The sequence below is a fragment of the Chionomys nivalis genome, chromosome 13 (assembly GCF_950005125.1).
Source record: "Chionomys nivalis chromosome 13, mChiNiv1.1, whole genome shotgun sequence".
In the NCBI taxonomy this organism is placed as follows: domain Eukaryota; kingdom Metazoa; phylum Chordata; class Mammalia; order Rodentia; family Cricetidae; genus Chionomys; species Chionomys nivalis.
In genome coordinates, this window is record NC_080098.1 from 72,519,308 (window position 1) to 72,545,558 (window position 26,251).

The window sequence follows — 26,251 nt, forward strand, 5'->3', positions numbered from 1 at the left end:
CTCCTTTTAAAATGATTTTGATATTGGTGTAACTTATATACTCAGTCATTCAATTTTAATTTTAATGTGCCCTAATTATGTTTCCCCTTTCTTCCTATGGATGTGTGTGTGTGTGTGTGTGAAGTGTGTACATCTGTGTGTTTTATCTGTACATATGTGTAAGGGCATACTTACCTCTGTGTGCTTGTGTGCAGGCCAGAGCTCAACTTTGGATGTCCTTCTCTATTGCCCATGGGATTTGCTCATCTCCATACCCATAGAATTAGGGTTACAGGTGCATACCCCCAACTTTTATGTGGGTTCTAGAGACAAACTCAGTTTCTCATGCCTGCACAGCAAGTTCTTTACCCTCCCCTCAGCCCTTGTTTGTCCAAGTTCTTACCATCCATCTTGTTGTTGTCTTTTCTCCATTGGGTAGAGACTCAGAGATGCTGGGTGCTCTTGTGTCTTATTATTCAAGACATTTATTCCATTTTAACTCATTGTTAATAGAAGAGTTGTATGTTTGACTTTAGGGTATTAATTAAAATGTTATGCATCTTAATGTTTTTCAAAAACGACAAAGTAAAATTTACCCAATCATAGCTTCTGTAGTACTTTTGTAACTGCAACTGTTTCCTATCATCCTCCCATCATCCATCCATCCATCCATCCATCCATCCATCCATCCACACATACATACATACATACATACACAATCCAGCTATCATCCATCATCCATCCATACATACATACATACATACATACATACATACACAATCCAGCTATCATCCATCCATCCATACATCCATCCATCCATCCATCCATACATACATCCATACATACACAATCCAGCTATCATCCATCCATCCATACATACATACATACATACATACATACACAATCCAGCTATCATCCATCATCCCATCCATCCATCCATCTATCCATACATACATACATCCATACATACACAATCCAGCTATCATCCATCATCCCATCCATCCATCCATCCATCCATCCATCCATCCATCCATCCACCTACCAGTATCCTCCAGTTCATCATCATCCACCCACCTGTCTGTCTGTCTGTCTATCTATCTATCTATCTATCTATCTATCTATCTATCTATCCATCCATCCATCCATCTATCTATCCATCCTCTGTGTACTACCTCCTTTGCTTAAGGATAACCTAGGAACTGTGGTGCATATTATGAATTATAGAATCAATTCTGTTTTCAAAGAGGCTGTGACCTAAGGCTATAGAGATGGGTTCTTACACAGCTGTCATACAAAACAGAGCACAAAAACCTCCAGGATAGTAATTTTAATAGCTGCATGTTTGCACTATTGGTGACTTTATCGATTGCACATGACAGAAGTCCAGATCAAACTAGTTTAATAATATCTAGCTTTAGAAATGGCTAGATTCAAAGACCCAAGTGGTAGTTTGATGGGACTGTTCGTTTCTATGTCTCATTAGCTCACTTCTTGTTGACTTCATTCTTGGACGGCTCCTTTCTTGTGGTAGATTTGCCCATCAGAAGCCCTAGGCTAGTGTTACTCTTCCTTTATGAGTTCAGAGAATGAGAAAGACCCAACACCTCTCTCCCAAGATTCACAGTGTTAAATCTTAAGGATTAGTTTCGGTGGTCTCCCTGAGGTCACGTGCACATCTCTCAGCCAATCATCATGGCCAAGGGACTATTAGTCTCTGTCATTAGCAAGAGTCCTTAGTTAACTCCTATATTTGGAAGCCTTGTGGGCTGGGGAGGAAGGACAATCTCCTACAGAGACTTCGCTAGGGCCACCTGGGGCTTGTGGAATGTGGTTCATCAAAGGAGCTATTGGACTTGCTGCTGACACAGGCAGAAAGAGAGAATGCTGGCCAAGAGAAGAGCAGGAGGGAGAAGTGGGGGGTGGCGGGAATGCACTTCATATTTTAGAAGGGGAAATGACTGTGTCTCCTGGAATGCGCAGAAACCTACGACCTTTCTTCCACTTCAGGACACGTTCAGCCTTCGCCCAGTGGTGGTGCCTTTACAAGGGGAGGGGGACTGAAATTTTTAGGCAGGAAAGTGACACACAATGAGACCCTCGGTGGCTGGCCAGGGATGGTGAAATCCGGTCATTTTAACTATTGCCTTCCCTGGGAAGAAAGGACTGGGGCTGGATCTAGGGGTAGCTGGAGGAATGGGGGTGATATGATCAAAATAAATTGGACCAAATTCTCAAAGAACCAATGATACCAAAGGAAGAATGTAGCTATTGTGTTGCATAGGGGTGTTGTGTAGGGGACTCCTTGGCCACCTTGGTAAGGTGGCATGGAAGTTACCCATCATTCCATGTGAGCATCAGCATTCGGAGTCACCGACATTTCCTTTCTGCTCTGTTACAGTTTCATCGCAAATCAGAAAAGGTTAGAGATCATCAACGAAGATGACGTGGAAGCTTATGTGGGGCTGAGAAACCTGTGAGTACTCACTGCGTCCTTACCTCAGACTCTTCTTACGTTCTGCTGTGCTCAGGTAGGCAGCTTGCTGGTTAGTTCTAACGTGAATGCCATTATGTGTTTTCTGTAGGACAATTGTGGATTCCGGATTAAAATTTGTGGCGTACAAAGCCTTTCTGAAAAACAGCAACCTGCAGCATGTGTGAGTAGCGAGCCGTTTGCCCAGTATTTTCTCACCCTTGTTTATCTCCCCCTTCGCCAGCCCCAGTCGCCCTGATAGCAGCTTAGGAGCATTAGCTTTGATTGTGTTTGATTTCAGAATGGCTTTGGGGGTGCTTAGAACAGCCTGTTCATTCCCTTTTGTGAATTTCTGGGCCATTTCCATCTTGGACAGAGCTCTGGGCCAACGGCAAGGACTCTGATGTGAAAACGATGTCCTTATACAAAGGTCTTGATTCTTTTCTTTGGAATAAGACACACTCCCTGGAAGACATCAAGCTAAGTAATCAAGATGCTGACTTGGCCTTGGATGGCTTAAGGAAATAAAAATTACTAATGCTTTTTCCCTTATAATAGGACCATTTGAGCCTTCATTTTCTCAGCAGCATGTGCCATGGATTGATAAAAATAGAGGAAAGAAAATCAATCACTGACTATGCTAACGGTCCAGATGACTCTTAGTAGTAGGAGCTGCTTTGCCCCAAGTCATGTTGGCATTTTGTTGACTGGAGTCAATTGAAAATGCAGGAAATAAGAGTTATTATATGGTTTTCTGGTAAGCCCCTCAATGCTACCAGTTAAGTCAACAAATTATGCTCTTCCTGAGATAGCCTATCAAATAGATCACCCTCAAGACAAAAATGTCACGGTCCCTCCCCCAATTCGGATTCCCTCACACTGTGAGTTTCGGGTGGAATCAGTCTTTTGCTGGAGGGCTGTCATCGGAGTTCTTGCTGACCAAAGTCTCTTTGCATTTCACAGTTAGTTGGCCCTTTACCCGCTGGGTCTCACCTGGACATTTTTCTTGCACAGAGCAATGTCTGTATCCCCAGTATACAGACAAAAATCCAGTCTGAGGGAGCTGTGTGACTTACCTGCTGGCCAGCTCTTCACCATGTTCTTAAGACAGGAATAAGAGAGATAAACTCTCTGCCATCACTATCATCTTGTAACATCTGCCCCTTCCCCCTCCCTAGGGAAAACAGTTCCCAGGCTGGTTTCCATGCCGGTTATTAAAGAATTCATTGTCTTAGATCAGACTGCCTGGGTGCTCTGTGGAGATGTGTTGATTTTACTGAAGACCTTAATTTCATAAAGTCATTATCATGAGTTCATATTTTATATGTGACAGGAATAATGAAGTCACTTTCTAAGATATAAAACATTCTGCAAAACTGGAATAAAACTCTGGGCACATTTTAAAACACTTTTTTTTTCTTGAAACACTTCTTGCCAGCCTGTCTGGATTGGTTTGCTGGGGCAGACCTGATGTGTTGGTAGCCCTTGGTGGCACAGGCACAACAGGAGGGTGAGAATGGAAAAATGTCCCACTGCCACCTCTCAGAGGTAATTAATGACCTTGACAGTTAAGTTTTCGAATTTTCATTACAGATGACCTTAGACCCAAATCGCTCAGCAGTTTCATTGAGTGTTGTCTGATTCCTCAGGGGATTGATGCTCCCATTATAGTATGAACAGAGGGCCATGGCTAATTGTAATTCTATTGATAGCCCCGTGTGTCTTTCTTTTGTGTGTGGCTATGTGAGAGAACAATTTTAATGGTGTCCAGCTTGCATATCCATAAAGTTATGTGTCTGCTCCTGCCTCTTGACGTGGTCTTAAGATAGGACACTGAAGAAGGGTAGATATTCTATATAGCTTCCTTACTAGCCTACAAGCCAGGAACCAATAATTGGTCTAACATCAAAACCTCTATTGACTTGTGTAGCTGTTGTCAAGCAGTAGAACACAGTGACATTAGACCAGTATTTAGGCACTCACGAAGAGTGGAGAGATGACAGGGAGCCTCGGGCTTTCACTTGGAGAAAGGGGCTTTTCCTAGCCACAGAATGAAGCTAGCCTGTCTTGGAGGATGGTAGGGATGGAGAGGGGAGTCAAGTCTAGCATCTGCCTTCTGTCCCAGCTTCTGCTTGTGACTAAGGACCCTGGGGACCATCTTGTTTTCCCTGAATTTCCTGGATGCAAATTGCACTGACCCCAGTTATCAACACAGTGGGCTGCAAGTGATTAATGAAGAGCTGTGTTCTAAAGCTGTCTCTCCCCAGCCCTAGGCTGGCCTGACAACCCTTCTTAGCTCCCCTCCTATACAGACATATGGGAAAGATGGGGCTATGGCCCTCTGGGCTTTGAGAAACTTCAGAGGGGAACCCTGGCTCACCCTTGCCTCAGTTTGCCTAGTCCATGTTAGCCTCACACAGTGGCTACTCAGAGCTCCTCTCTGAATGTATGTCTAGGTGCCTTTAACTGCTGCCCAGACCCTAAAACCACAGGGACTGTGAGAAAAGCCAGCCTGTGTGTTTTCCAGGGGCTTTGCCGAGGTGCTAATTGTGCTCTTAACAAAGTTTTACAATCAAACAGTAAGAGGATTGTTGATTCTCTTTTCTTCCTTCTTCCTCCTTTTTGGCTTTTGGCCCCATTCCTAAGTATGCTTCATAAAACTCATCTTGTTCTTTGGCTCGTAACCCCGCGCTGCACTGTGCTGCTGGCAGCCCAATAGAGCAGCTGCTGCCCTCCCGGGAGGGCAGCGTGGAGCTGGCGGGGAGGCTGCTCTACAGGGCAGCGTGGAGCTAATGGGGACTCTTCCCCATCCCTCCCTTCGCTTCCTCGCTCTTGGTCTTCGCCTCTTTTTCTCTCTCTTCCTCTCCTCCACAGCTCCATTCTCACCTCCCTCTCCCTTCTTTCCTCCTTTCTGTTTTTATTTATCTTGGGAGAGAAGAAAGGATTTTTTTTCTTTTTCCACTTTTTCAAAAGGATTGGGAATTGTGATGAATATGAACATATCTGAGCCTAAAAGGCAGGCATAGACTCTTTTGATGTGATGGGCTCCACCAAAGTCATTCTCAGTTCATGTTCCAAAAGGAAAGCCTTTTATGGGCATGTCTTCCGACTTCCTGGTGGATTATACTTTGATGTGGGATACTATTTCCTGGGGATAAGCACATTGCTCTCCTGTGAATGGAGAAGATACAAGCTTAGAAGGCACAAGGGCAGCCTGCTGTCAGTCCGGGTTCAGGTGGGTGGGAATCTCAGTGAAGGAGGTTCACCGAATGGTCCTACACACTCTGCACCCTTGAGTTCTGAGAAGCCACATTCACCATTCCCCAGCTGGCTAGTTCTAGCTCTCGATTCAGCTCCTGGGTTTCCCTGACTCTCCAAGAGGCCTGCTCACATGGATCAGAGCACTTCCACGGAGACACCCTTGGACTAACACAGCATTCTGGCCTCAGGGTTGCTGTCACCGTTACTCCGTATATTTCATAACTTGAAGTAAAATTTAAACAGTAAACAAACTCAGCTGCCAGGATGATGGCTGGGAATTTCCCATCCCAATGATTGTGGCACAGATTACCGAAAATGCCCACCTGACTGAAAAACACGCATATTTGGAACACACTGGGAAATTCATTAGGTTTGGTTTTTTATTTTTTATTTTTTGTTTTTCACCCTCAATAGGGCAACTTTTCATTGGTTTATGTAAATCTAAATATGTCATATTTCTGGGGAGTTCAAAATAGAGCCCTCCTGGAGTTCCTTGCTCATGAAGGCCCTGTGCAAATGATCTCATCAGGACAGTTCCAGTCAGATGTGCTCTTCCCTGGAAAGACCTTTAAATTCTATGTCTTTTCCAAGTTCTATTTGCCACATACCTTAAAATGTTCAAGATGCTTTATAGCTGTAAAGTTTTTCTGTTCTCTTGAGCTTATGATGTTATATTTTATTACATAGTTCCCAACTTAATGTTCAAACTGTCAGGATCTCCACGAAGTTTAGGACTGGACCGCCAGTCAGTTTGTGAAGCATAAGCTCTTGGGTGAAACAAAGATACTAAAAATAGACTTGCGAGGTGCCCACCCTTCCATAGCGTGTAGAAACTGCGAGAGGGGCAGGGAACCCAGGAAGTTGGCTTTCTAGGTAAAAGACACCATGGGGTCTAAGGAACATGTGTACCCAATCCAAGAAAATTGCATTTTGAAAACAAAGTATTTATTTGAACACATCATTTTAAAACCACAACCTTTTAAATTCACACTTAATGTATCTTATTTCTCCCAGGAATCTCACACGAAACAAGCTGACGAGTTTGTCTAGGAAGCATTTCCGCCACCTTGACTTGTCTGAGCTGTAAGTAATGATTTTGTTGGACATTTGGGAGAACATTTTCAAAAGAAAGGATAATTGGTATTTTTTTTTTTGAAAAATGAGTACCATTGCAAGTTTGTGTTGCATCAAAACTCTTGAAAAATGATTTCTCTAGTTTTGCCCCAATTGGGTGATTAAAATCTCATTCTCAATTATATGTCATTATGATCAGCTAAATGCTGTTTTTACATAAATAATTTATTTTCTAATAGAGGGAAAAGAGAAAAAACAGCAGGGAGTTTTGTGTTAAAGTGGCTTTATTTTATGTCATCTGGCTCCTGTTTTATCCAAGCCTTAAAATAAAGCAAGTTCATCACGGAGGAAATTGCAGCGAATAAAACCCTTCCAGCTTTGTCAGTCTCAGCCCAGCAAAGGCTTGGGTGTAGCCACTGTGGAAGAGAGACCGTTCTCCACCCCTGCCATCTCTGGGAGCTTTTCTCCGAGGTCCACCATGGTACTCAATATTTATCCTTATGTTCCAGTCTCCTCTTCTGTTAAATGATGGGAAAAGCATTGAGATGTGTTGGTGACTGACAGCCAACACCTCAGATGGTTCTTGGTGTAATCACCATGACGCAAATATGAAGACCGCCATTGCTGTGGGCCGGGGCTTGAGGGATGCCCAAGGCAAGCCTGGGGCTGGAAGGACAGACCTTAGAGGGTAGGAAGAAGCATTAGCTTAAACCACTTAGAAACATTCAGGGACCAGTCTCAGGATTTCTTTTCTTCTCTGGAAGGTCAGGAATGTGGGTGGAGCAAGAGTAGTCACGCATCAAAAGCCACAGTGGGAATCTTCAGAGCTCAGGGCAGAGGAAGTGGATTCCAGGACCACTACCCGGTCTGCTCCCAGACATCAGAGAGGTGGGATGGTCCTTGGGCTCTGTTCCCATCTGGGGTAGTTCCTGTCCCCACCTTGCTGTTGCTCCAGGCAGTGACAGGGTTAAGAGGTGTCTTGGGCTCTGAGTACCAGGATGAAGTCCCCTAGAAAAGGAAGCACAATGGAACCCCGGCCTCCAAGGCTGACATATGACAAGGTTGCCCGTGAGCATGTGTGTCAGGTACATCCAGGCTGGTGTGTACACATCTGAGTGCCAGCTGCCCCGAGCAGGGAGCCCCTTGGCACTTCCACAGAGACAGTCCGGGAACAACTCACATGGGGTTTGGACCAATTCTTTGCTTCAACTAGTAGAGAACCATACTGCCAGAAATAGCTATGCCCAGCAGAGCTAAAAGGCAGGTCTGAATTCTGAGGTATAGGGTATGTGTATGGGGGGGTGGGGTGGGCAGGGCAGTGGGGGCGCAGTTAGGGCTTTGGTCTAACAGAGTGGGAAAGAGACTGGGGGTGATGGCACAGTCCTCAAATTAATGCCAAAGAAGGAGTGCTCATCAGATTAGGTGCTCAGGACAAGGACACAACCCTACGAAGAGGGCCCTTCACCATGCTCAGGTGCATCGTGTATCTATTTTAAATAGATACTAGGTATATATTTCATTGGGGGTATAGTATATTTGACATTTGTATGTTGTATACAAGGATCTATACATATCTTATATAGTAATATATTGATTATACATATATATGTTTATATAAAATATCAAATATTCAACACTCAATACTTTCTTCTAACTCTTTTGAAATATAAATTACTGTTTGATACAGTAGGCCTACTCTACTGTAGAACGCTTTGACTTCCTCTGCCTAGCTGTGGCTTTGTACCCAGTTGGCAGCGTCCATCGCCCTTCCCGCCACCCTTCCCAGCTTCCAGTCACCACTACCCTACACCTTATGCCTAGGAGACCAGCTTAATTTGCCCCACCTGTGAGTGAGGACATGCGCTGTGTGCCTTTTTCTCATACAGCAAGAGACATGACCCCCTCTGAGGCAGGTATGGGACACAGGGCAAGGCCCTCCACATAAAGGCCTTGGGTGCCACTGCGTAACGTTTCCTGGATGAAATCAGAGTTCTGCTTTCCAATTAATGCTTCAGCATCCTGCGAGCTGCTTACAGCAAACCATTCACTGGGTGCTGACGATGTGTAGGCTACCTGTCAGAACGAAGGGGAGAAAATTCCGTCTAGGATTCCATCCTCTAGTGGGAGAGGTGGGTGCCCAGGCCACCCAGGGCAGATAACATGTGAAGAGAGGAGAGAGTCAGCCCTCTGCCGGCGCTGTGCGGCCATGTGAGCATCCTGGGTTCCTAACTGAAGATCCTTGCCATTTTTTTTTCCATTTGGCTTATTTGATTATAGCCTCATTTTAGAAAGACATTAGCTATTTGTATACTCAGAACTCTAGGAACTGTCTTGGGTGCCTTGACTTGGAGCCAATGGTGGGTCTTTTCTGTCTGCTATTTCATGTCGTATAATATCAAATCCTGTTTGGATGTTGGCGGAATAGTTGGAGATGAGTGAGCAGATAGAAATTAAGCCAGTCCACCATGACCACATTTCCCCCTTACCCCCCAAGAAACTCGCAGGAAAGTCTCCAGGGACCTCTGAGATTCTTAGAGCACAATCAGAAAACCACAGGAGTAAACGATGCTGCAAAGCCAGGTCCCGTCCTCAGGAAATCTTAAGCATTGTGGTTAGCGCCAGGCATCGTCTATGTAACGATTGAAAATGGCCTCATTTAAAGGTTCATTATCATAAATGGAATTCATCTTAAATAGGCCGTGGAGCATTATAAATAGCATTAAAGATTTTCCCTGTGGTTTTTGTTTTCCTCTTGACCACTTCCTCTTTCACCCACTGTAGTACATAAGCATCCTGACAGTATGGCTGAGGTCTAGCACACCCTCCAGCAGCAGGCTCAGCCTAGGGAGTCCAGCGTATTATCCCCCGCAACCCCCACTGGGTTGAAGATGTGCATATGTGTTCTCTACCTTCCTTCCGCCCAGCTTAGCCCTCAACTTTCTTGCAGGAATGAAAAGGACTCTGGTTGCATAATGCAGAAAGGCCAGAGAGACAGCCTCCTGGTTCCTGCACCTCAGCCTTGGATCCCGATAGCTCTAATTTCATTTTAAATAGACACAAAATGGTTCTACTTGGCCCATTGAAGTGAGAACTCTTAAATCTCTAACTTGGTCAGAAACAGGTGTATTAATGCTTCTAAAATATTATCACTGACAGCTTCACTTACGTACAGAAGCAGCCCCCTCTCCCTCATGAGATGCCCTGCCATAGCTGTGTGTTGTTCAGATCTGTTTTCCTGCATGCTCTGCAAAGTTCCACATTTCTTTGGTATCTATAGCGTCTACAGTGTTTTCACAGAACAGCAGCACAGTAGTTTTAGATACTGGGATGAATAATAAGCACTGGCATGCCGCGAAGGTGGTCATGCTGTTCAGAGGTTAGCGGTGAAGACGCTGTCCTCCTGTGGTCAGTTCAGAAACACCAGCGAAGCCGAAACTTACGTGGAGCCTGATCGGGTTGCATTTCTGTTCCATGTAGGGTCCTGGTGGGCAATCCATTCACGTGTTCCTGCGACATTATGTGGATCAAGACTCTCCAAGAGACGAAGGGCAGCCCAGACACGCAGGATTTGTACTGCCTCAATGAAAGCAGCAAGAACACCCCCCTGGCAAACCTGCAGATACCCAATTGTGGTAATTGATTTTTAGATCAATGGGTTCTAGGGTAAATTAATTATTCTAATTGCCTTGGTATGGTAGTGAGTCTGGGGAGAAAACCACTACCCAGGCTTCACAGAGTGTGTTGTGGGTATGTCTGGTGAATCAGACGTTTACAGGCAGTGCAGGGAAGCCAGCCTGGAGCACCTTCAGTGAATATTCTTTCAAAGTATAATACTGCTTCTGAATGGCTGATGTTGAAGAACACGCGGACAAAAGTCTACTGTTAATTCCCTTGTAGATTTGTCTGCCAGTCGATCTGTCCATCCATCTATCCACCTCTCAGGTCCCCCAGAAAATGTCCTTGAGGAACACAGCCCTCCCAGGTCACCTATGTAGGCCTTGCAGAGGGACGGACCTCGGGTGCCGATTCTCTGCACTCTGGCCCGGCGACTGGTGACAAAGCAGGGGATTACGTGCACCTGATCGGTGGCCACAGGAGTATGTGTTAGCTGTTTGCCTTCAGAAGCCCCTGTTTGAAGTCCCACTTTTATTAAAACCAACACTATGGCTGCTTCCCCTTGAGGGGGACTTTATGAAGATAATAAAGCTATAAGCGCTGGCTCCTTACTCCGTGCCACACAGATCTTTCGGGTGCAGAGAGTCTTCTGCTCTCCTCATGGGGGCGGGGGTCCGCTCTGTTCTCTTGCTGGCGTCCCTCAACCTTCTCTGTCAGCCAACCTTAAAAAAAAAACAAAACGAAACAAAACTCCCAGCATACCTAATATCGCTTAGAAGGTATCTATTCCCAGCTGATGAGAGGCAGCTGTCTCCGCCTGGGTGCATGTTAGAACTGCCGAGAGAAGCTGCCGAGAGGGGCAAGAGATTCACTGTTGAGTCCCCTGGTCACCCTGCTCCCAAACCCCACAGCTGTTTTGGCCTTCTGATCCAGGAAACACGAAAGAGAGCATCTGACACAGGCCCTTGTCCCATGAACCGCCAGCTGGTGTCTGCTTTGTCTTTCCCCGACATCAACTTTCTTTTTATCAATCTTAAAATGTGGCTCCATGGTCCTGACACCCTGACGCGGGCTCAGAGGTCATCCGTCCTTGGTATGGTTGACCTCTGAGATACGAATAGAAGAATGTTCAAGGGAAACAGATTTTTATTTTTTCTTAAGTCTATTTTTGATATTTTTCTGTGGTGCACCATACAGTTCATGATTGAAACACACAACACACAGAGACACGGACCATCCTTGATACCAGAATGCCCCAAGAATGCCCCCTTTACTGTGTTCAGGGACAGCTTATATAGGGATAGCCACGCCCCATTCAAACCCCTCAGAAACCACTCTCCTGCCATCAGGAACTCCTGAGGGTCTCGTGCTCACAGCAGCTGTAGGTACTTAGAGCAGGGGAGAACAAGTTGTTTACAAGAAATTCAAGATCTGGGGGTTCACTGTTCCCAACATTTTTCATTTCTTTTGTTTTTCTCCACAGTTCTTAATGAATTAGGTGTTAGAGAGTAACATTTTCACACACAGACACACACACAGAGACACACACAGTGACACACACAGACACAGACACACACACACACTCCTTGCAGGGAACTGAGGTTTTATTGACACGCTAGGACTAAATGGCCACATTTGCGATCCATTGTGGTGTTATCAGTGCTTGTTAGAGCAACATTTGGGGCTGTGTTGGTGAATTTGCACACTTCGGTGTCTGCCAGTTTCCTGAGGCGCTTGTTTGTACTTTCCTTCCTCAGCTGTGTTTTTCAAGGCATTTTTATTTATTTGCAACTGCATGGGTAATAGAAATACATTTTGTCATAAAAAGTATTTTCCTGTACTCTATAAAAACATATTTTAAAAAAATTTATAATCATTATAACTCAGTAGTGACAGGTCCATTAGATTCTAACTATTACGAAGCATTTGTGGTCAAATGTATCTTAATTACACCAAGTGTTCCGTGCTGATGGCTATTTGGCTTATTTCCCATTATAAAGAAAGATTTTATTTATTTTTAATTAAAAAATTATCTGTATATATATGTGCCTGAATGCATGACATGCACCACAGGCATGCAGTGCCCATAGGGGCCAGAAGAGGGCACTGGATCCCCTGGAACTGGAATCACAGATTGTTGTGAGCCACCATGTGGGTGTTGGGAACTGAACCCAGTCCTCCGAAGAGCAGAAAGCACTCTTGACTGCTGAGCCTCTCTCCACCCCAATTCCCATATTATTGCTATCATAGTGTTTCCACAGCATCCTTCTTCGTGATCCTGTAAATGCTCCTCTAGAAGACATCAGAGAGCAGGACTTCTCTCTTATGTGAACCATTAGAGTCTGCTACACCCATAATTTACCACTCTAGCAAGTTATGTGTCCCCAAATCAGCAAACTCTTAAAAGTGCTGCCTGGTCTTTGAGTATTATCCCGATTATTAATATTCTTCAGTGTAGAACAAACTGACTTATGATTTGATAAATGCTCCTCTTTCTATGCCTTTTTAAATTCTCTGTAGTATTTCCTCTTTTCTTTCATTTATTTTCATCTTTAGTTTCTGTTTTTTTTTATTTGTTTGAAAGTTACAAAGTACACTTCTGATTTTTTTGAAAAAATAAGAAATCCAAAACATTTACTATATATATTTCACTGTGCATTTTCTGTGCCTAGAGTGTATAGCACCAAAAAGGGAAAAATATTTATATTTCTTTGCATCTCTTCACCCATTTCTTAGTGTTTTATCATCTTAAATTTTGTTTTTATTTTTTTCTGTTTAAAAGAAAATGTTTACAAGCAATTGACTAATGACTGTATTGGCTTTCATATAGTGCCACTTATTAGAAATTACCAGAAGATACAAACGACATGATGTCCTATATCTGTAACAACAACAAAAGCATTAGGAGATAAATAATGTAACTTGAAAATGTTTATAAAGGTGAATTAATAGGTGATTCAGAAATACACTAGAAAGACAATGATCTATGGGTTTTTACTTAAGAAACCAGAATTATTTTGTTCCATATCACCATAGGTGTGTGTTCCTGTTTGAATGGCAGAGAAGAGACACCAAAAATATTTGCTACACTCAGACACATGCATGAGTAAGCCACAGGGAGAGGGTTGGGGAGATGTTGTTTGATGGTGTTTTTTAAAAGTTTAAAAATACATTTAAGATTTCCATTGGTGCATATCTATTGTACATGCTACTGGGCCACCTAAGGACATTTTCAATCAGTAATATGATGTTCTTTGAGTGCATTGTCTCTGTGCCCCTGTGTCCCCTTCCACCCCTCCTATCCTTTAGTCCTCTTTGTTTCCTTGAACAATTTTGCTTTGGTTTTTATGACATCTATGTGATTTTATGTATCTATGCAACATCCAGTACCTGCAAATGAGAGAAAACATGGGGTACTCGTCTTTCTGGGACTGGCTCAATCCGCCTAGCATGGTTATTGGTCAGTTGACATGGATTACATACTTCATTCTTCTGCACAACTGGAAAGCAGGCCAAGGCTCTTTATTCATTTCCATCGGTGGGCACTGAGGTGTGTTGTGTAACTTAGCTGCAGTGTGTAGAACTGCAGTAAACACTGATGAGCTGTAGCTGTCTCTGACTTGGAATCCTTGTGTGAGTAGCTAGACATGGTTGAACTTGGTCATTTAGTGGTTCTAGTTTTGTTTTTTATGAGGAGGCTCTATAGATACTTCCACAGAGGCTGGGCCACTTTATATCTCTCCAAGCAGTGCGTGAAGGTTCCATTTTATTCATCTCAGCAGTGTTTTTTTAGCATGTGTTAATGTCTGTGATTCTCACTGGGGCAAGGTAGAAGAGATTCTTTAATTTCATGCATCTGATGGTAAGTGAGGTTGAATGTTTTTTCCTTCTGCTGCTTTGCTGAGAATACTTATCAGCTCTAGGAGTTTTCTGAGAGTCTGTAGAGTCTCCTGCATATTACATTATCTAAAAATGGGGAGAGTTTAGCTTGCTGTCTTATTAGTACTTTATTTTCTTTTCTTGTCTTATTGCTTCAGCTAATACTTCAAGTACTATTAGATAATAGCGGGGATAATGAGTACTCGCTCTTACTGTGGAAATGCTTTAGATTGCCCCCATTTGGTATGATGATTAGAGGTTTGTTACATACAGCTTTTAGTGTGTTGGAATATGTTTTTCCTGTTCCTAACTTCTTGGGGGCATTTGTTCTAAAGCCATGCTGGTTTTCATCAAAAGCCATTTCTGTGTCTCTGGAGATGATCCCGAGACTGCTGTGCTCGAGTCTGTCTCTGTGGTGTATTATATTTACTGATTTGTAAATGTTGAGCTGTCCTTGTGCCACTGGGATAGAGTCAACTTGCTCATGGTGAAGGGTCTTTCGGACGTGCACATGCGCTTCAGCTGCAAGTTCTTGACAAGTTTTGCGATTATCATCATTGGGAAACTGCCCTATAATTCCCCCTCTGTTGTTGTGTCTTTACCTGGTTTCGATACCAGTAATGCTGTTTCCTAAGAAGCACTGTGAAAGGATGGCAGTCTTTGGTTGAGAGTAGGGTGATGGCGCCCTTTAGCCTCAGTGTGTTGGGATTTGTCTGTCATTACATCTGGCTGCACTTGTTTTATGAGATTGGGTGCCCCGTGTTATGTGTGTTAGGCATTTGGAATTACAATATGCTCTTCATGGGCTGATTGCTCCCCGAGTCAGTACGTGCTGACCTTTGTATCTTGTGACTGGTTCTGATTTAAGTCTCATTTGTGACATATCAGAAAAGTGACAAGTGCTTTTTTTTTAGAGCAGTTTGCTTGGAATTCCTTTCCCAGCCTTTCACCCTAAAGCTGACCCCATTTTTGATGAAGACATACACTCTTGGAGGCAACAAATAAATGGGTCATTTTTCAGTTGGGTCTGTTGGACTGTGTCTTTTGATTGGGGTAATTGACACAATTGATATTTATAGTTATTGAAAGGTATATATTAAATCCTTTTATAGTGTCTGGGGTTTTGTATTTCTCCTCTGTGTAACTGCTGTTCACGTGGTTTGTTCTTTCCCATAGTTTGTTGGGAATATTTACCTTACTCTTCAGCCCAGAGGAGTCTTTAACCTGTCTTCTCTAGGGCTGGCTAAGCAGTCATCTGTTCCTTTAGTTTGTTTTTAATCAAGGGTTTTTTTCTCCTTCAATTATGAGAGATTGTTTTTGCTAGGTATGGTAATCTGGGTTAGCAACCATTAGGTTTCAGAGATTGAAAATAAATTGTGTGAAAATTTTAAGGTTTAGGCCAGCCTGGTCTACAAGAGCTAGTTCCAGGACAGGAACCAAAAAAAAAACAAAAAAACAAAAAAAAAAAAAAAAAAACTTACAACCCACCAGCCTTTAAGGTTTCTGCTGAGAATGTTCTGCTCTGGTGAGCCTGCCTTTATATGTGACATGTATTTCTCTCTTGCTGCTTTCTGTATACTTTCTTTGTTCTACATATTTAGTATTTTAACTATAAATTTCTGATCTTATCTATTGGTTCTCAATGCATCCTGAGCTAAGGTCGGCAATTCTTTCAATAGATTTGTTTTTTATGTTTCTATACTAGGTTTTGGTTCCTTCCTTCCTTCCCTCCTTTCTTCCTTTCTCCCTCCCTCCTTCCTTCCCTCCTTCCCTCCCTCCCTCTTTCTGTTTCTTCCTTCCTCTCTCCCTCCCTTCTTCCCTCTTCCCTCTTTCTGTTCCTTCCTTCCCTCCCTCCCTTCCTTCCTTCCTTCCTTCCTTCCTTCCTTCCTTCCTTCCTCCCTCCCTCCCTCCCTCCCTCCCTCCCTCCCTCCCTCCCTCTCTCCCTTCTTCCCTCCCTTGCTTCCTTCCTTCCTTTTCTTTTAAAATTCAACACACCATCCTTCTTTTACCATGTCAAGGAGAGGACTGAGTCACAATAGAGTTGGGGTGTCATTCTTCACTGTGGAATTAGTACTTAAGGCCAGCAACTCATCTGTTTCTCCTGAGTATCAGTCACTGTCCTGGGTCAACTTTGATCTGCTTGGACCTGCAGCTTCTTGTGGAAGCTGTGGGACTCCCTATCCCTGTGGGTTTTCTTGAGGACATATTAGACTTCCTCCCTGAGTCCCCAGCTTCCATCACTGTGTTGCAGAATTCCCTGCGTGCTCGGACCTGATCCCAGGTCAGATCCAGACCCACCACAGTTTCCACCGCTCCTGTGTATCTGTGACCTTATCAAGTGTCAGCTTGGGTCTCCTCTCTGGGCCTGCAAGTTACACTTGGCATGACAGAGGACAATTTATGGGAGTCAATTGTCTCCTACCAGAAGGAATCTAGAGACTGAACTCAGGTCATCAGGCGAGTACCTTAATCTACTGAGCCATCTTGGCTATCCCAAATCACCTTATTCTTAGAATGGAATGTGTGTGATGTTCGAGAGGAATCCTCTATGAGAGGGTTGACATTTTTCTTTCCTCTGTTGGATTGGGAGGGTAGGGGTGTCTAGTGTGGCAGTTACACCTTCAACCCTGTATCCAGGGCACTAGGCTAACTCTTAGTGCCGTCCTAAGTTTCCAGAGACGTGTCTGTCCTTATCGCATGGAAGAGGATCTCCTTTCTTCTCTCCCTGTGTCTTTGTACCGATGAGTCCAGCCATGAGCATGGGCAAGAGTTTAGCACCATTACTATTATCTGCTCAAATGCCCCACAGGTCCTGACCTGCAATGAATGACCAAACATTTATTCACGCTGTGACATAGATTGTGGTCTGTTTCTCTGTATAACCCCTTCGAGCTTCAGAAAAAAGATCAGTTGTGAGGTGGCAGGTGTGTTCATGCTGTTCCCACATTAACTGGGTAAGGGATGCAGTGGACCAGGTTTCTGGAGGACTGAAGTGGATCCTACAAATGGATCCTGAGGCTGGTGGGTTGTGCAGATTCATCTTTTGGGGAGCAGGATGAAGGAAGGTCCTCTCTATGCTGCTCAAGCTGGCTTCTTACTCACAGCCATCCTCCTGCCTCAGCCTCCTGAGTTCTAGAGTGACAGATGTGAGCCACCAGCACCAGTTTCTTTTAGTGTTTTAAATACATTTATTTTAAATGTTCTCTGTTCAATCTCTGAGCGCCCCATCAGTCTATCCCAGTGTGCTAGCAGGGCTATCCAGTGTGCTAGCAGGGCTATCCAGTGTGCTGGCAGGGCTATCCAGTGTGCTGGCAGGGCTATCCAGTGTGCTGGCAGGGCTATCCAGTGTGCTGGCAGGGCTATCCAGTGTGCTGGCAGGGCTATCCAGTGTGCTGGCAGGGCTATCCAGTGTGCTGGCAGGGCTATCCAGTGTGCTGGCAGGGCTATCCAGTGTGCTGGCAGGGCTATCCAGTGTGCTGGCAGGGCTATCCAGTGTGCTGGCAGGGCTATCCAGTGTGCTGGCAGGGCTATCCAGTGTGCTGGCAGGGCTATCCAGTGTGCTAGCAGGGCTATCCAGTGTGCTAGCAGGGCTATTCAGTGTGCTAGCAGGGCTATCCAGTGTGCTAGCAGCTTTTGGAAGCACTGTGGGCTTCGCTATGTGCTGTGCTTATTTCAAATCTTATTAAGCCAGAAAGTGGTGCCTGGCAAGTGGTTGATCCCGCTTTGGCGATCCATGCTTCCCAATTCATTTCTATTGTGTTAATTAAGCCTCAAGTGATATTTCAAGTACAGATTGTTTTTTCCATGATTGGGTCTGGGCCAGCACATCAGTGCTGGAGACAGGTGCTCACTCGTTTGCAGGGGATTTTACATTTGAAAGATGTAACCTTGGCCAATTTTGCACAGATTCCTTTGGAAACTCTTATGACAGGGCAGACCACTTAGTTTATAATAAGGAGCTACATTCTTCCTCCACAAAATAGGCAGAGAACTCATTTCAAATGAATCGCACCCTCAGATCATGGATCTGATATAGTATGTATGATCTGTCCAAAGACGAATGAGTGCAACCCCGGAGGGCAATGTTCTGTAGTGTGTCGTGGGAAAGGCCCTTGATTTTAGGTCCAAGTCTCAGTCTACATTGGCTTGGGCAACTTTGAAAGATGTGCTTGACTTTTTTTGTTTTGTTTTGTTTTTTGAGACAGGGTTTCTCTGTGTTGCCTTGGAGCCTGTCCTGGAACTAGCTTTTATAGATCAGGCTAGCCTCGAACTCCCTCCTCCCCCGCTGGGATTAAAGGTGTGAGCCACCACTGCCCAGTGTGCTTGACTTTTATAACACTTAAATTCCTGAATTAAACAATGCAAAGTATTTGTCTTCAAGGTTAGGTATCAGGATGTGTTAATGCACTAGATGAGAGCATCTACTTTAACGAGCGCCCAGCAAATGTTACTATTGCTGCTACTGTAAACAAGCGTCCTCAGGGCTCTTAGTCGTCTACACTGAGGCTTGAAAAGCAAGACTACACCAGATTTTATCAGAATCATTGAGATTATGATGTAACATATCCTACCAAAGCCCATTTTAACTTCTCTCTGCTCAGAATATCTAAAATAACAGATACATTCATAAAGGGAAGCACATGTCCCAAAGCATTGGAGTTGGGGTACCCAAAAGGATGTCTTTAAGTTCTATAATTGGAATGGGCTTTTGGGAAGGGCTTATAGGGGTAACATCTTTAGAACAAGTTTGGCTCCCAGGGTCACCCTAGAGTCAGTAAATGAGTTTGTAAACACAAGGAAGCTGGACCCAAGGCAGCACCAGAAGGTCTTAGCTGGGAAGGCCAATGGATGTGTAGTGGCAGTCAGAAGGTCGGTTACCAAGTGGTACACGGAGGAAACCAAGGGAAAATGTGACCTGTGCATGAGTGTAGCTGACACCATGGCAGACAGTGTGAAAACTGAAAACCTGCTGTGTATCCACAGTTAATATGCTTTTTGCTCTCTATGGTCCAGGTGATATGACCCTCTTTCCTCAAGAGAAAACTGGAGATGCATTCTATAAAGAGAATGAAAGGTTCTGAGGAGCTCCAGGTAGATTTGAGGCTATGGCATTTATAGAAAACACGGCGGGCTTGATCTCTTTTATATTTATAGACTTTTCCCTTATTGAAGCAGCGCACTGGGACAATGTCCAACAGGCCTTCCATTGGGCAGAGCCATCGGAATGACCTCTTCCTCAAAATGATATGAAGATAACTGGGTGGATTCTATGGGTTTTAGATCGCCCTCCGCTCCGTAAGGTTTATATATCATGATAACACTGAGGTCCCCAGTGATAGTGTGACTTCGCTGTATGTGGAAAGATGCACAGACAACGCTGTGCCGAGTCTGCATGGGCAGGTGGGCAAGGCTGGTGCACAGATGGAGTAGACTCTGGCTCTCTCCTGGCAGGAGAGCAGCAGGTAATTCTACAGCCGAAGAACCAACAAATAGGCCCACGAGCATAATATTTAGAGGGGTGGAGATCAATAGTAAAGAAGAAATGCAAATAGATGGATGGGTGCCCCTGGGGACAGGAATCAGCGCCATCCGGGTGGGGCCAGACTACTCTCCACATCATAACTCAAGTGGTTTTAATAGCAACTTCTGTATGGTTATAGACTCCTTAAATGACATGACTACCTGTTAGACTCAAAATAAAGAAAATGTGTATTTTTAAGAAGTCAGCCAGACCACACCACTAACTTTAGTGGTGTTCTGCCTTGATCTACTTCCTCATTCACACAGTTCACATGAATAAGGCTTAATATCTAAGGCCTGTTCTTTGTTTCCTGTGCTTGCTCTTAACCATTACTGTGTGTTTCACTGCCTTGTGAAACTCGGGATAGCCTGGGCTTCTCTGAAACCACCAACAAATGTAACATCCCTCTCCATTGGGTACTATGGAAAAGGTGCATTCCAAGAAGGCCAGATTTTATTAGGGTGTTCTTTCTTGGTGGTCAGAACACCACAAGACACACTAGGCACAAATATTGTGTAGTGTGACTTCAATACTAAAGAACAGTGGCTTAGCTGGCGAGGGTTGCTTAGTAACTAAGAGTTTGTGTGTGGAACGTGGCATTGTGACTTAGTAGTGATTGTAGCTCCTTTTCTGACCTCCAAGTTGCTTCCTAGACAATGGTCTATCACAGTCCTGGAAGACTTGGCTATCGGGGCAAACACAGCCCCTCCAAATAGTCCTCACATAAAGTAGGGGGGTTGCTTTGATTGGCAGGACTAACACCTTGTCAGCCCTCCCAGCTCGGCTTTAGGTCCTGGGGTTCTCGGCAGTGAAGGGAGTGTGCACACCTGGGAGGAGGGATGCCTAAGAAGTGAAAAGTGCAGGAATTAGAATAAAAACCGTCGAGCTCTTGGAATATAAGGTGGAAAACCACACTCTGAAATGCTAAAAATAAGCGCAATGTTCCCCTCACAAGCATCACAATTTTTCATTGTGATAAGGATTCATATAATTTCTCATCGTTAGTATGTATGGGATGGTCAGTGTAATTCATAATAATTAGCTCTGACTTTGCTTGAAGGATTCTCACACAGTCATAGTTGGAGTTCAATCCTTCAGAAATGCTTTCCAACTCGTTCTTGACAGTCTGATTCCCCCAAACGCTGGGTCCGATGGCAGGTTTCTAGACTTAAACGAGATCCTGAAAACAAAACAACAACAACAAAACGGGCTTCTGTGAACACGTGGGTGTGTCTTGCCATTTGATTCTGGCTGTAACTGCATTTCTGTGCGCTTTTCTCTCTCATAGGTCTACCATCTGCACGTCTGGCTGCCCCTAACCTCACTGTGGAGGAAGGGAACTCTGTCACCCTTTCCTGCAGTGTGGCAGGTGACCCACTCCCCACACTGTACTGGGACGTTGGGAATTTGGTTTCCAAACACATGGTAAGGCCTGTGTTTGGTTCTGTCGTGTGGTTGACGATGAGGAGATCGTGTTGAGCATACCAATGTCCACCTTCTCAGACTCCTTTTTGTTGCTGTAGTAACGGGCCCAGACCACAGCGACTTAAAGGAACAAGGGTTCATTGGGTGGCCGTCTCCAGGTTACAGTCCACCATAGCTGGGAAGTCACAGCCTCTGGAGCTTGAAGGAGCTGGTCATATGAAGTTCACAATTAAGAGCAAGGCACAGTGAATTAATGCATGCTTGTATCAACTCATTATCTTTTTAATGAGTTCAGAATCAAAACAGTATGACCTGCGTCACTCACATCTAGGTTAGCTGATCCCACTGTATTGAATCTGGTTAAGAAAATCGCTCAAAACCACCCAATAGTTTTTGTCTTATGGGTCCACATGGAGACATTTAAAAGGAATTTTTGATATCATTTACTTTCTACTTGTTCTTAATTAGGGCTAATTCAAGATTACGATTTAGTTATCTGTACACATCGGATTAGAAGAGAGTCTTTAGATAATAATGTATTCTGTGCCATTCTGAGCAAGGAAGCCACAGTCCTATAGTCTTTGTTCTTGGAGGAAGATGGATAAGAATTCAGTCAAACTCAGACACTGAGCAACTGAAATCCAGAACAGGAGAATAACTTACCATCACTTGAGTTCGGAACCTGCAAGAAAAGTGTGTGTGTGAATAAGTGTGTGTGTGGTGTGTGTTTAACAGCGTGTTTAAGTGTATATATGTGTGTGTGTGGTGTGTGTGCAAGTGTGTGTTTGTATATGTGTGTGTGTGTGTATCCATACTCTATTTCAGGAAGAAAAGTTGATACTTTGGGATAAATTCTAATCAAAACTTTTTTTTGTCTGTTAATTTATTTGTAGAATGAGACGAGCCACACGCAGGGCTCCTTAAGGATCACGAACATTTCCTCTGATGACAGCGGGAAGCAAATCTCTTGTGTGGCAGAAAACCTGGTGGGAGAAGACCAAGATTCCGTGAACCTCACCGTGCACTGTACGTAGCGGGAGCAGCGTGGACTGTCCATGGGTGGTGACTGTGTATTTCAGGCTTTCGTATGTGCTTAACTAAGAAATGCCAGCCCCTGGTTCTCGTCCCGAGTAGTCCGTTTAGAGAGACAACTCACTCCTGCTCAATCCCCAAAGCAGAAGGGTCTGCTTACATTTGAAGTCAGATGATGGCCAGGCTGTTTGTCAAGCTTAAATTAGACCTCGGACATTTCAGGAATTAAAACATGGACATTTAGAATCTCATAAAATTGGACCACACTATAATTCAGCACATCTGAAAGTGAGCCTGCTATTCAACAGCCGCAGCGGTTTTAAGGTTCTCATGCTTCATGCTGACGAGTCAATGGCAACAGCAACAGTCACTGTGTGGGTTTGTCTGGTCCAGTTTAGGGTATGTTCCATGGGATCTGAGAGTCAGGGAGCATTTCCCAAGCCATTTTCAAATTTAGTAATTTTTATAGCTATTTTAATTATTTAAGGAAGAACTGCTAATGAAAAAAGTGTCTCTCATTATTAATGATGAATTTATATACTATTAAGATGTGTGTGTGTGTATGTGCGTGTGCACGTGTGTGTACGAGCAAAGCCAAAGTAGACATCAATGAGCACTTCTTATTACAGAGACTCACTGTGTTGTGTAGTCACGAGCAGGGCAAGGTGCTCTCTGAAGCTCCTGGTAGGGAGCTAAACCGGTCGGATGATACAAAATGACTGACCCAGAGTCGCTGATTGTGGATTTTCTTAAATTAAATGATGGTTAAATAAAAGCCCTTCTTAATGACGCAGAGCGCAGCGGGGAGGAGTCCGAGCTGCCAGGTGCTACTCACTCCTTCTCTCTTGGCTTAGTTGCACCGTCCATCACATTCCTCGAGTCTCCAACCTCAGACCACCACTGGTGCATCCCGTTCACTGTGAGAGGCAACCCCAAGCCCACGCTCCAGTGGTTCTATAATGGGGCGATACTGAACGAATCCAAATACATCTGCACTAAAATCCATGTGACCAACCACACGGAGTACCACGGCTGCCTCCAGCTCGACAATCCCACTCATATGAACAACGGAGACTACACTCTGATGGCCAAGAACGAGTATGGGAAGGACGAGAGACAGATTTCCGCCCACTTCATGGGCCGACCTGGAATTGATTACGGTGAGTACCTGGAGGTTTTACACCTGGGGAGAGGGGAGAGTGGCACAGTAAGTTACTGGGTGTGGAAGCCATTGGCCTGACTTTAATGTCGCACTGGTGACACCAGAGATCAGCTCCTTGTGGAAAGTGCGGAGAGTAGACAGCTAGGAACTGGAAACCTTGTTGAGATGTTGTCTCCTAAAGACCATCAGCCTAAAGTGTTCACAGGATGAAGTTGTGTCAAGAAAGGCAACTAGTGTGACCCCCAGAAGGCGGGGAATGCGCCAATCTGAGCAGTGATCAGATCCACATGGGATTACTGAGGGAGAGCATTGGTAACCATGAGATTATTCTTAACGCCATCTCCATGTATGCTGAGATCTCCTATCGACAGTGCTGAGTCCCATGGAAAACCAGGAGCAGAGTAACTGGTCACTCATAAAATAGTCAACAGTTATTTTTGACCCTCATATCCATTTGGGGTCAGAAAACCACCTTCTTATTAATGGATTAGAAACCAATACCGGGACCCTTGCTTACCCGGCTGTGGTGAGCAATCCTTCTATCAGGGGAAAAGGCTCTGCCCGAGTGGCAGGAAAGCTTCCGTCAGGAATACAGTGATAGTGTGGCAGAGGTCACACCATTGCCACTCCAGCTACTGCCCTTCAGAAGAGTGTCTCGTCTGCTGTGGCTTGTCGCTCAAGTGATTGCTCATTGTAGGGCTAGCCTGTTTTGTCGTGTTGAGACCTGTGTGTTAGAGCGCTTCACTATAGTGGCCATGAATTAGTCTAAGTCATGCCAATGACATGGCAGAACAAAGGGGAAAGAATCGTGGAGGTGTGGAGCAACAGCTGTTTGGACAGCTTTTACCTGTGGGGTTTGTAAGGGAGCGTTGTGGGTACAGGTGATCCCTGATCCCTGCAAGGCTGCCTTCGTTCATGCAAAGGGAATTTGTCTGACAATAAACAAGAGTGCAGTCATCCTCTTCGTGCAAGAACCTCCTATTTCCTTGGTATTTTCTCAATGTCTTCTAAATATACAGGGTCAATGAGCATGTTTGAAATGTAGTGTGAGTTATGTCAGTTTTACCAACAGTCCTGCGGGAGTATGTAAAACAAGCACCGCTCAGAAGCGACACCTAGACAGCCCTGGTTGTTGTAGTCATGCCCATTAAATCTTCCTCTTAGCTGACAGTTTAGCTGCTTGCCTGTGTTTGTTGTAGTAAATATCTAGATGGGCGAGCTTCTTTCTTCCTGCGTCCTTGTGGGAACAAGAGCTTCAGAACAAAACCAGACACTCCATCTCGGGACTGCAGATTTTTGTTTGTTCTTCAGTAAAATTTTTATTAGTGAGTAATTTTAGGTTTATGGAAAAGTTGTAGACAGTCAGAGAGTTTCTGGAAACTTCTGCCTAGGCTTCCCAGTGTTGACATCTTCTGTGACTATGGTCCATCTGTCACGTGAAGAACAGGGCACAGGGGTGGTATAATTCCCTGAACTTTAGGCTGTATTTGGATTTTGCCTTTTACATCTCTTTGTGGGTGAAAGTTGATTCATGTGAAGGCCCAGAGTTTGAAAGTTCTGAGAAGCAGGTCTGTGTCCCTTTGAAAGTCACACACCGAAGGGCTGGTTTTAGATGGATTTTGTTGTGTTTTCCTGTGAACGTTCCTCTGTGGTGCTAATATTTGGCTGAACTAGATTTCTCTCATCCATGGGGCCTCTTTTTAATGTGTCAGTTGTTAGTTTTGCTTTTTGGCTTGATCATAAATTGGGGCAGGGTGTTTCTCAGTTAAGAAAACATTTATTTATAAAAAGCAAAAATTCGACTAAATTTATATTATGTTTTATTTGTGTGTGTGTGCACACGCACATGTATGTGTGCACATGTGTGTGTGTGTAAGTCAAAAGACAGCTCATAGGAGTCAGTTCCACCACTTGGGTCCTAGGGACGGAACTTAGGTCATCAGGCTTGACAGCAGGTGCCTAGGCCCTAAATTAAACTAAATTTTGTAATGTTGTCCTTCCTCCTCATTGTTCCTGGGACTCACTTACTCATTTTATTGTCTTTAAAATAAAAATATGGGGCAGCAGAGATGGTTCAGGAAGGCAAGTGTACTTGCTGTGGAAGCGAGACGACCTGGGATCAAATACCCAGCATCCATGTCAGAGCTACACAAGGCCTCTTGTGATTGTAACCCCAGTGCTGGGGAGGAGAGACAGGTAGATCCTGAGAGCTTGTTGGCCAAGCCACCTAACTAAAAATGGGATCTTCAGCTCAGTAAAGGACCCTGTCTAAAGACATAAGGTGGAGGACGGTAGAGGGAGACACCTGGAGCCCTCTTCCGGCGCCTTTGTGCATTCGTATGAGGACCCCAGAGCTACAAATACCGAGTATGCACAGGGCTGGGCACTCACACACAGTATGGAAGGAAAGGCAAGCAAACTGTTAATATCTGCTTGGAGAAAAGACTGATTTACTGTTGTCTTTAACTGTTTATTCAAAGGCCAGCAATCAAGGAATAATAAATGAAAGGGAAAATTATGGAGACTTGGTCTTGGGTGACAGTCGATATAGAGGGCCCCAGTGGGCCATAAACCAATGTGACTAATTAGAGATTGACCTCAGTTGGCTGTGGGATGGAGTCTGGCTGGATATTTATGAGATTCGTGGTCGTAGCATTCAGATAACAACCATCCTTAGAATCAACCCCTTTCTTTTCCAACCACCTTAAAATTAAAGAAACAGAGAGAGAGAGAGAGAGAGAGAGAGAGAGAGAGAGAGAGAGAGAGAGAGAGAGAAAGAGAGAGAGAGAGAAGAAATATAACCGCCATACCCCTGGTGGTGCATTCCACATTA

The 26,251-nt window shown here is 44.4% G+C and overlaps 1 protein-coding gene across 6 annotated transcripts in view; it reads left to right on the plus strand.

Annotated features, from left to right (window-relative positions):
- Ntrk2 (neurotrophic receptor tyrosine kinase 2) overlaps nucleotides 1-26,251 on the plus strand; it is a 320,663-nt gene that overhangs the window by 29,880 nt on the left and 264,532 nt on the right. For all 6 annotated transcript variants that reach the window (XM_057787616.1, XM_057787617.1, XM_057787615.1 and 3 more), the window contains exons 3-9: nucleotides 2,378-2,452; nucleotides 2,562-2,633; nucleotides 6,725-6,793; nucleotides 10,262-10,416; nucleotides 21,088-21,224; nucleotides 22,118-22,250; nucleotides 23,111-23,416. In XM_057787616.1, the coding sequence (XP_057643599.1) occupies nucleotides 2,378-2,452; nucleotides 2,562-2,633; nucleotides 6,725-6,793; nucleotides 10,262-10,416; nucleotides 21,088-21,224; nucleotides 22,118-22,250; nucleotides 23,111-23,416 (947 nt within the window). The remainder of the gene's footprint in view (nucleotides 1-2,377; nucleotides 2,453-2,561; nucleotides 2,634-6,724; nucleotides 6,794-10,261; nucleotides 10,417-21,087; nucleotides 21,225-22,117; nucleotides 22,251-23,110; nucleotides 23,417-26,251) is intronic.